The sequence below is a fragment of the Schistocerca serialis genome, chromosome 1, assembly GCF_023864345.2.
Source record: "Schistocerca serialis cubense isolate TAMUIC-IGC-003099 chromosome 1, iqSchSeri2.2, whole genome shotgun sequence".
Classification (NCBI taxonomy): Eukaryota; Metazoa; Arthropoda; class Insecta; order Orthoptera; family Acrididae; genus Schistocerca; species Schistocerca serialis.
In genome coordinates this window covers 1141433839-1141446026 of record NC_064638.1, presented here as the reverse complement: position 1 = coordinate 1141446026, position 12188 = coordinate 1141433839, and the positions used below count along the sequence as shown (strand labels likewise).

General features: G+C 37.1%; 1 protein-coding gene across 1 annotated transcript in view; it reads left to right on the top strand.

Annotated features, from left to right (window-relative positions):
• The window catches only part of LOC126417476 (serine/threonine-protein phosphatase 6 regulatory ankyrin repeat subunit A-like), a 408260-nt gene that overhangs the window by 317726 nt on the left and 78346 nt on the right, over positions 1-12188 (top strand). The window contains exon 16 of the mRNA XM_050085121.1: positions 9086-9196. Within this exon, the coding sequence (XP_049941078.1) occupies positions 9086-9196 (111 nt within the window). The remainder of the gene's footprint in view (positions 1-9085; positions 9197-12188) is intronic.

Genomic DNA, 12188 nt, shown 5'->3' with positions numbered 1-12188 from the left:
TAAGTTTAACCAGATAAATGCTCAGCCTGTTGAGAATGGTCTTTCTGATCATGGTGCACAGCTAGGTACAATATATGACATAGCTCCATTCAGCAATACTAAACAGTCCTCCAAAGTAGTACGTTCCGTCAACGATTTAACAATTGCAAATTTCAGGGAAAGCCTACAACAGTTAGACTGGGATGAGGTGTACCATGAACCTGATGTCAATTTAAAATATAATTTATTTCATGACATTTTTGTAAATGCATTTGAAAACTGCTTCCCGAAGAAAATAGTTAAATATACTCGTAAGAAACATTGTAAAAAACCATGGCTTACTAAGGGTATAAAAATATCTTGTAACCAGAAAAGGGAAATGTACCTGACAGCAAGAAAGAGTAGTGACCCAGAAACTATCAAACGTTATAAAAACTACTGTGTTATATTAAGAAAAGTTATTAAAAAATTCAGAAGTATGTGTATCATGTCTGAAATCAGCAACTCTGATAATAAAATTAAAACAATTTGGAATATTATTAAAAGAGAAACAGGTCAACCAAGAGCACAGGAAGACAGTATTATCATCAAATTGAACGAAAACTTTACGAACAAAAAGTCAGAAGTTGAAAATATTTTTAATAATCATTTTCTAAATGTTGTGGATATAGTAGGATCCTGGTGGTCATTAGAAGATGCTAGGCTGTTAATGGAAGAGGCCATACCTATGCAATTTGATACAATTGAAATCTCACCCACTTCTCCCTCTGAAATTAGAAAAATAATAAACTTGCTTAAAAGCAAAAACGCACATGGAATTGATGGCATTTCCAGCTTGTTCTCAACAGATAAGTAAGATTCTCAGCCACCTGTGTAATAGCTCTCTGGAACAGGGCATTTTCCCTGATAGACTGAAATATGCTATTCTTATACCTTTGCATTAAAAGGGGGATGGATCTGATGTCAACAATTACTGTCCAATCTCCCTTCTAACAGCTTTATCCAAAATTTTTGAGAAAGTAATGTATTCAAGAGTAGCTTCACATTTCTGTAAAAATGAAGTACTAAAAAAATGTCAGTTTGGTTTCCAGAAAGGTTTTTCAACAGAAAATGCCATATATGCTTTCACCAATCAAATTTTGAATGATCTGAATAACCGAACACCACCCATTGGGATTTTTTGTGATCTCTCAAAGGCTTTTGATTGTGTAGATCATGAAATTTTGCTAGACAAGCTCAAGTATTGCGGCATGAGTGGGACAGTGCACAAATGGTTTAATTCGTACCTAACTGGAAGAGTGCAGAAAGTTGAAATAAGCAGTTCTCATAATATGCAAAGATTAGCACATTTCTCAAACTGGGGAACTATCAAGAATGGGGTTCCACATGGGTCAGTCTTGGGTCCTTTGTTGTTCTTAATATATATTAATGACTTGCCATTCTGTATTCATGAAGAGGCAAAGTTAGTTCTCTTTGCTGATGATACAAGTATAGTAATCACACCTGACAAACAAGAATTAACTGATGAAATTGTGAATACTGTCTTTCAGAAAATTACTAAGTGGTTCCTTGTAAATGGACTCTCACTGAATTTTGATAAGACACAGTACATACAGTTCAGTACAGTGAATGGTATGATGCCATTAATAAATATAGACCTTAATCAGAAGCATATAGCTAAGGTAGAATATTCCAAATTTTTAGGTGTGTCCATTGATGAGAGATTAAATTGGAAGAAACACATTGATGATCTGCTGAAACGTTTGAGTTCAGCTACTTATGCAATAAGGGTCATTGCAAATTTTGGTGATAAACATCTTAGTAAAATAGCTTACTATGCCTCTTTTCACTCATTGCTTTCATATGGCATCATATTTTGGGCTAATTCATCACTGAGGAATAAAGTATTTATTGCACGAAAGCATGTAATCAGAATAATAGCTGGTATCCACCCAAGATCATCCTGCAGACATTTATTTAAGGGTCTAGGGATATTCACAGTAGCTTCTCAGTATATATACTCTCTTATGAAATTTGTTATTAACAACCAAACCCAATTCAAAAGTAATAGCAGTGTGCATAACTACAATACTAGGAGAAAGGATGAACTTCACTATTCAAGATTAAATCTAACTTTGGCACAGAAAGGGGTGAATTATACTGCCACTAAAGTCTTTGGTCACTTACCAAATAGTATCAAAAGTCTGACAGATAACCAACAAGTATTTAAGAAGAAATTAGAAGAATTTCTGAATGACAACTCCTTCTATTCCATAGAGGAATTTTTAGATATAAATTAAGAAAAAAAAAAACAAAAAAAATTATTAAAAAAATAAAAAAAATAAAAAACACAAAAAATAAAAAAAGTTGTTATATTAACTTAAGTATGTTGTTAAATTAACTTAATTATGTCATGTATTGGAAAATTTGACTCATTCCACATCATTACGAAATATCGTATTCATGATCCATGGAACTAGTATTAATCTAATCTAATCTAATCTAAACCAGTCTCAGGACTGAAGACCACAACAACATCAACTTTCCCCAAACTGTTGGCACGAACCTCTCACACTTTTTTGGCTTTTCCTTTCTGAAGCAGCCTCTTCTTTTATTTCAATCTGCAGTCCCATCCATAACGAATCATCACTATAAAGTATCATTAAACCCAGCTGTCCATTCTTAATTGATACATTTACTCTGATTTAGAAAATTCAGCCTGGCTGTGTTCCTCATAAAGTTCAGATGAGTCCCCCTGTGTCCTTGCCAAATTTTGATTCTTCAGTTCCATCTCTAAAATTTTTTATACACTGTCAGAGTTAATTTTTGTGTACTCCTGTCTTTTGAATATGAATTTCGATCATTTATCCATTATTCATTCAATGTCATTTCCATTTTCCCATGGCTGTCCTAAAACTACAAGCCACACACTTTCAAACTACAGGGTGACAATTATTGAACTATATGAAACAAACATAAATTAGTTAAAAACTATGGTGTACACACACTTTATTCAACATGGATACATTGCTACACATATTCGGATTTAGATTATGCCTGCCCTCATTGGTGATGATGTGGCACAGACAAATAGGAAAATTCTGCATGACCTGCTGATGTTTTGGAACTCAATTATGTCGATGACCTCCTGAATGGCTTTTTTCCACTCAGCAATGGTGTGGAGGCTATTTCTGTACACCTTGTCTTTAATACAGCCCCACAAAAAGGTGTTGTGCATGTTCAGATGTGGAAAATATGTTGGGCAATCGAGGGTCATGCCAGTGGCCTCTAGGTACCCCAGAGCCAGAATGTGGTCCCCAAAGTGCTTCTCCATGACATCGAACACTCTCCTGCTTCGATAGGGCTGAGCTCCATTGTGTATTAACCACTTTTTGTTGAAATCAGAGTCACTTTGGATAATGGGGACAAAATCATCTTCCAAAACCTTCATGTACTGTTTGGTAGTCACTGTGCCATCAAGGAATATCACATTGATTATTCTATGACTGCACATTGCGCTCCACACAGTCACCTGTTCAGTGTGAAGAGACTTCTTGATCACGAAATGCAGATTCTCCGTCCCCCAAAAGCACCGATTTTGCTTATTGGCAAACCCATCAAAATGAAAGTGGACTTCGTAACTAAACCAGACCATACATGTGCACACTAACTCTCATCATACCCCTTAGCCAACCATGCAGTTTGAACACTCTAATGCAAACCATTCCAAAGTTATGATGATTTTATTTTACATAGTTCAATCTTACCACTTCTGTTCCTCATGCTGCTTGTAGATGCCCACTTTCAGGGGTCATAAGCATTTTCATTTGTTAGGTTAGTACTGGGTTTAATCCTCTAGATGGGTCTTCAGCTACTTTCATAATGACAGACTTGGGAATGTATACAACCTTTTATCATTTGTTGGAGCCTTTGATGAGAAAGAGTATTCATGGAAGTTGAACCCACTATGTTATCTTATTCATTGCCTTTTAAATACAATATTTCATTGAAAAGGATAGAGTACTTTTCAAAATTTGTGCCCCTAGTTCTTTTATCAATGTCATAAGCACATCTGATGTTTCAAAATTTTAAATATGGCTGAAGCAGCAACTGACGGCGCGTTTGGCATGATTGTTTTATGCACCTCCACTGCAGGATGTGATTTTAGTGTATTTTTGCTTCTGATGAAGGTATATTTAGATACTCTGAAACAGTGGTCAAGGATTTCAATAAATAATTATCCTGCAAATGTTTTGCTGTTATCATTTACCGTGGACATCTGATGTCGTCATGGTAATAAATCAGATGAAAGGTAGGAAAGTGGTAGAGGGCAGGTATCACTCTGTTTCTCAAAACTTATTTTCCTCCACATTGCTTGTTGTTTCTGCAAAAGCTGGACAGTTCTCCAAGTTTCCCAAAATAAGTGATCTGTGGTTTGAAAAGCTCTAGCACCCATAAGACTAAATATTTATATTTATTTTAACTGAACTGAAAGATGCATCTTCTGAATTTAAGTTAAAAACTATACTTCAGATATGTTGTAAAAGAGGTAAATAAAACATTAAATAACTATATCAGAACTGCCAATTACAAGGTGAAATCTGTATCGAATATAATAAAACAGAAAACAGACAGTGTGTAACAATAATGGAATTTCCAGGATGGAGAAATACATAAAATTAGAGATGGACAGCCACTCATCTATAAGTAGACCAATACATGGAACACAGAAACATATAACAAGAAACAGTATTGACACCAGCTTTCGAAAATTTGCTCTTTTTCTAGCAAAAGTAAACACATTATCTCACACACACACACACTCAACCGCACAGACATCCAAATGTGTATGCCTATGCCCACTGAAAGACAATGAGGGGGGTGGGGGGACCCTCAGTGGAGGATGCGGATAAGAGGGGTGTGGGGTCAGCACACTGCTCTCCCAGCCGTTATGATGGTATTCTTGACTGAACCCGCTACTATTTGGTCGAATAGCTCCTCGGTTGGCATCATGAGGCTGAGTGCACCCCGAAAAACGGCAACAGCAGGTGGCACTGTGCTTAACTTCGGTGATCTCACGGAAACCAGTGTATCCACTGCAGCAAGGCCGTTGCCACAAGACAATGATAGTTCATAAAAATTGGAACTTGCAGTTGGATCCTAATGGAGAAATAAAACTAATCAAGAAGGAATTATTGACATTTTAATACATATTTACACATATGAACATTTAGTTAGTGGAATGAAATACTCAAATAATATCAAGCCATATGTTACTAGAAACTTCAAACATCAAAACCAGCTTCTCTCTTTATTCTTCCAGTAATGTTCAAGAAATATTTTACAGGGTTACAAATTTTAACTCAAAATATTCTGCTAAAAATTAACAGTGTAAAATAATACATTACTAGGAGGAGTGATTACTTTATTGACCAGACACTTTCCATTTGTTTGAAAGTTCTTTTACAACAGGAACTTCCCCAGAGGAATGGAACCAATTATATACTTATTGCAATACTTTTTGCATTCCAAAACACACAAGAAAATACTTTCTCTAATAGGTTGTCAGAGTTCTCAGTTAAATATCAATTCCTGTTCACAGCACAACATGGTTTCAAAATAAGTTTCTCAGCTGACACTGCCATTTGTTAAATTGTTAAGTTGGACAATGGAGTAAGTATTACTGGGACATGCCTACCATATCCAAGGCTTTTGATGTAATTTATCAAAACATGTAAATGAATGAACTTCTCGGAGCAGGTGTCTTTAGCATAACCAACAACTGGCTGATTTCTATCCAAATCAGTGGAAACAGATGATTCAGTTGCAATTTTGTGAAAATGCTAATTAAAATAGGCACTATACTGACTACTAATTCATTAATAATGATGTACTATAGCATCTGTACTAGAACCTGCAATGAAGCATGTTTAACCCAACCATTTAACATGCTACAGACTCTCTTCATTATCTTGATCCCACAAATATAAAAACATGACTGCACCATAAGGGTACAAGAATTTATCAACATTTGGTAAAGGGTTTTACATTCTTATTATTGCATACATACTGCATCCAACCCAAAACACTGTGGTGTCATTGATTCAGAAGATATCAGGATTTGAAGAAATCACAATATCGTTACCAAATAAAAATACTTCCATCAAAATTGAAACATAAGAACCAACAACTTAGCTAACTTTGTAGACCAATTGTTCATGATTCTGAGAAATCAATAGTTTAATGGCCTGTAATACAAAACTTATTGATTAATTAAGATGTAATCTCAAATTCCCACCACAGGGTGACACTGTAAATAGCCAGTATTTGTGGAGGAATTTCAGTGGAGCTACAGTTGGAGTCAGTTGGGAACTTGGACTATGTTGATAAGTGAAGTGTACTGCATGGAAATACTATTAGAATTCTCAAGATAACTATGTTATAATAGTAATATCAATGGTGGATGAACAAAATTATGTCTTGATGTTTGAATCATACACTGATTTGTAAATAAGCTGTGAACCATTATTATCAGTGGCATATGTGTTTCAAGAATATGTTGGTGATTAGCATTTGGCATTATCAAGGGTTATATATTTTGGGGGAATAAATTGCCCAGAAATAACAAATGCTATGTGTAAGTGTTTATTAATTAACATGCCCACCACTTCATATTTTACTGCACTTCCACTATTGCAAATTATAGACTAAAAGTCCACAGGCAATCAGTGGAAAGATGAGCTTGACATAGAAAGAAAAGTGCACTATAAATGAAAATATTTCAAGCCCACCTCATCAGTATTCTATGTTAATGCCTAGATATGAAATGAGTATAGCCAGTTTCCTGTTCAGTCTGCATGTATCACAAATATCTTAACTAGTTTTGACATATACAAACCTCGTGAAAAGTGTATAACAGAAACTTTGAGCAATGTATATAGTTGGTCTCATGTACAACAAACTAATAGTGAATGAAAAAATGGTATTATTAAACACTCAAGAAGAAGGAATTTACAGAACATACACTTGCCTTGCTGATAAACAGCCTAAAATTTTAGGCATTTTGTTGTAAAGTGACATAAACTGTAAAAGAACTGCATACATTTAGGGGATAATTTGTAAAGAATGAATGTTTCACTAAAATGAAGAAATTATGAGGGTACAGGTAATTTGAAAAGTTCTTGGATGAAATAGAAAGGGAAAACTCACCTCAGTGAAAACTTTTTATTTTTCAATGTAGTCATACTGTACACCAATGCATTTGGTCTAGCAATGTTCCAGTGCCTTGATCTCATCTTGAAAATTAGGTTCCTCCAGGACTGTATAATATGTGTCAACTTAAGCTGTCAGTTTTCCATTTGAAGAGCTCCCCATCCACTGAAGTAACAGTTTTGAGATCAGGGAAGAGATGAAAGTCTCATGGAGTCAAATCAGGCAAATAAGGTGGATGTGACAACAATTTGTATCTTAGTTCATTTATTTTTGCCATGACAGTGACACTTGCATGCATGGGTGCACATTGCCTTGATGACAGATGACTTTCATCAAGACCTCATGAAGTAGTTAAAGAGATGTCTGCACCACAGATCTCTACCCAGAGCACTGATGGGTCATGTGTTCTCATAAAGGACAACCTGTTATTAAGTGGAAACCTCATTACTGTATTGCTGACATCTGCTGGTGAGTCTGCAAACTTCTCAAACTGTATATAAATTCATTTAAAACAGCTAGGGTGGAAACTTAGCAATTTTGAGATGTCTCTATTGATGAGAATTTAAAATGTAAAAATACGCTGTTGAACTTCCGAAACACTTCTGTTCAGCAACAGTTGCACTACAAGTCATTGCAAATCTTAATGAGGGACAAATGAATAAATTACAATGTTAAAAAGGGAAACAGTTCCTAATGCTCTGCAAAAAATAGGAAGTTTTTCCCTTTTTAATATTATTATCATGTTCTGCCAAGCACCAATAGAAAATTTGGTCAATGAAATAAATTACACACTTGTGCTACTTTCATTCAATAATGCCCTTTGGGACTCATCGTTAAGAAATAAAGTTTTCATTGCTCGAAAAGGTGCTTTAAGAATAATATGTGTTACTCACTCCTGATCGCCTCGTAGACATCTGTTTAAGGACTATTGCTTCACAGTATATGATGTTTGTTGTAAATAACATATTACAGGAAGAATTATGTATACAGTTGCAACACCAGGAGAAATGGTTGATGTTACTCAGTATCAAGGTTAACTTTAGCCAAGAAAGGGATGCACATTGGTGCCACCAAAATGTTTATCACCTACCCCATGATATATGATACCTGGCAGATAGCAAATTTAAATTTGAGAAACACGAATGAAGTTTCCCTCAGTGATTCCTATTCCAAGGAAGAATTTTTATTTGCATAATACGTAAAAGGTGGTATATGTGATATACTAATTACATCAGGAAGGTAAAAAACCTTGTAAATGGCTGACATGTAGCCATATTTACAAATGAATGTGTAATAAAACCATAAAATGATTCATCCACATCATTGCAATTAATCATAAAAAAGGTTCATGGAACATGAAGCTAATTATACGAAAGTGATGAAAGAGGGCCAATCCTTCTTCATTTTTGTTGGTTGCATATGTCCTTGTCAGATGCATTATACTACTCTGTTAACTAAGGAAGATGGGATGGGTGCTGAATGACACTGTTTGGATTTTCATTGACCTGATACTCTCTTCATTGCGGCTGATGTTCTTGTTCAATGTAGAATGCTACCACCAAGCCTTATAATCAAATAATGATCTGTAGGCAGAACACATATGGACAGCCCCTTTACAAACCTGGCATGTCTTTTCAGAGAACACGGGGATTAAGAGACTCCAGTTTTATTGTGCTTGAAATGTGATGAAATACTTCATTTACGCCCATGAAATTTATTTTACTGGAGTTAATAGCTTGGCAAAATGTGAAAAAGTCTGCAGCTGACAGAATGCCTTGGATGGTACTATAATCAAATTAATTCATTTATTGTAATTGTAGTGTCCCACAATTCTTTTCACATTCTTTTTTCACATGACTCTGACAATGAATAATATAGGAATGGTCTGTTGCAGGATGTTCCAAAGTTCGCTGAAAGGCTTCTACAAGCTGGAGCCAATGTGAATCTTAAAGATCATAATGGCATAACACCACTTCATTGTGCAGCAAAGACAGGAAACTGTAAGGTATGAGATTAATAGCTTTTTGTCTGCCCCCTTGGCTGAGTGGACAGCATGTCTGCCTGTCATGGAGCAGGTATGGGATCGGCACACAGTTGGGTCAGAGATTTTCTCCTTTCACAGTCTCTGTGTTGTGTTATCCTCATCATCATTTCATTATGTTTGATGTACAAGTCACCCTATGTAGCATCAACTGGAAAGGGATTCAGTACAGTGGCCAAATTTCCACAGGTGCACTCTCCCGGCCACCGATGCCATAAGATCATATCATTTCATTTCATTTCAACAGTTTATTAACTTGTGATATATTACACTCAGTCATAGACTTAATGCAGAAGCAGATTCCTGTAAAGTACACAGCTTGCCATTAAAACAGCAACACCATGATGATGGGATGCAACAAATGTTAAATAGGTATTAAGTGTACTACATACTCGAGCAGGCACATAACTAGTGCCTGAGAGGACAGGTGCATTCTTCAGTTGCCCATGCAGGTTTTTAAAGACAGGTCATGTCCCTAGAGTCAGGAAGTGGGCTTGGTTGCAGCAAGACAAGTATCTTCACCAACAGTGTGATGACATCTGAAGCACTGCCGACTAACAGCATGGCAGCCATTGTTGCAGCTTCAGCTCATGCAGTGGCAGAGAGAGGCATATCAGCAATGGTGTGCCTAGTGACAACACTAGAAGTCTGGTTTGGTGTGCAGCACCACAATGGTCATACCCATGTGTGGAGGTTCAGAGGAGAACAAACTTTACCAGACTGCATTTGTCATCACCATTTGACCCGGAAACTAAGTTGATGGCATGGGTGCCATTGGATACACAACAAAATTTCATCTCATTCTCATAGCTAGTAATTTGAACATCTGCCTTTACATTTCTGATTTGTTGTGGCTGTGGCTGTGCCCTCTCTTCGAGGTTGTCAAAACATTATTTTTTAACAAGATAATGCAAGACTACATGTTGCCCATGCTGTCCTGGTCTACCTCAATACAGGGGATGTTCAGCTATTGCACTGTACAACCTGTCCTCCAGATGTTTCATCCACTGAAAATGTCTAGTCATGGTTTGCTGAGAGACTGGCATTAGATCACTTGCTAGCCATTGTGAACAATGAACTCCGGCATAGAGTTGAAGTACCATGAAATGACTTAACTCTATCTGCCAGCCAAGCTCATTTTGACTTGGTCCTCAGACAGGTTAGAGCCACTTGTGCTGTCATAGGTGGTAACACTATATGATAGAGGTTTTCAGAAATGACCACGAAGAGTTGCCTTTTGTGATGGCTCAGTTTTCATTTTACAGTGACTGGTTTCAGGTCACCTACAAACTTGTCATCAGATCATACTCAGTTTTTAGTGATTGTTTGTGGCATTGTGTACATCATTGTGTAGCTGTGGCAAGACAGAAAAAATGAAACCAGTCAACAGTGAATGTGCAGCTTGCACCAGGAATTACTTAAATTTAATTGCATTCTTAGTTTTAATCCTGGTGCACAAATCAATTTTGAAAATATGGTTTATGTTTTCCAGTTATGTTGATTACACAGTCTTTAAGTTGACCTTAGGTCCACATCCATAACTGAGTGGTCAGCATGGCGGAATGCCATACGAAGTGTCCAGTTTGATTCCCAGCCAGGCTAAAGTTTTTTTCCATTTGGGAACTGGGTGTTGTGTTGTCTTCACCATCCTTTTGTCCTCATCGACACACAACAATCAAGTTGCTGAAGTGTTGTCAGCTTGTACCAGGTGACCAGTCTATCCAACTGGAGGCCCTAGACACACACACACACACACACACACACACACACACACACCAATAACCCCACCCACCACACGCACACACAAATACACACAAGTTGACCTTCTGATATAAATAATTCCAGATACCTCGCCACACCAGTGCTTGCACCTTACATTTTTTCCTGTCTTACAACAGCCACACAAAAACCCTCATAATGTTACATCCACTAAAAACTATGAACTGTGTGATGAATTGCTAGGTAACAAAAGTCATTGTCATAAGATAAAAGTTGAAGCATCCCAAAAATCAACTGGATGTCATTCTCAGTGGAGAGAAGTCTTCCAAAGTAAGAGGGATTTCAGGTGTGCCTCAGGGGAGGGTCTTAGGACCGTTGCTATTCACAATATACATAAATGACCTTGTGAATGACATCGGAAGTTCACTGAGGCTTTTTGCAGATGATGCTGCGGTATATCGAGAGGTTGTAACATTGGAAAATTGTACTGAAATGTAGGAGGATCTGCAGCGAATTGACGGATGGTGCAGGGAATGGCAATTGAATCTCAATGTAGACAAGTGTAATGTGCTGCGAATACATAGAAAGATAGATCCCTTATCATTTAGCTACAATATAGCAGGTTGGCAACTGGATGCAGTTACTTCCATAAATTATCTGGGAGTACGCATTAGGAGTAATTTAAAATGGAATGATCATATAAAGTTGATCGTTGGTAAAGCAGATGCCAGACTGAGACTCATTGGAAGAATCCTAAGGAAATGCGATCCGAAAACAAAGGAAGTAAGTTACAGTATGCTTGTTTGCCTACTGCTTGAATACTGCTCAGCAGTATCGGATCCGTACCAGATAGGGTTGATAGAAGAGATAGAGAAGATCAAACAGAGAGCAGCGCACTTCATTTAGTAATTGTGAAAGCGTTACGGAGATGATAGATAAACTCCAGTGGAAGCCTCTGCAGGAGAGACACTCAGTAGCTTGGTACGGGCTTTTGTTGAAGTTTCGAGAACATACCTTCACCGAAGAGTCAAGCAATATATTGCTCCCTCCTACGTATATCTCGCGAAGAGACCATGAGGAAAAAATCAGAGAGATAGAGCTGACACAGAAGCATACCAACAATCCTTCTTTCCACGAACAATATGAGACTGGAATAGAAGGGAGAACCGATAGAGGTACTCAAGGTACCCTCCGTCACACACCGTCTGGTGGCTTGCGGAGTATGGATGTAGATGGA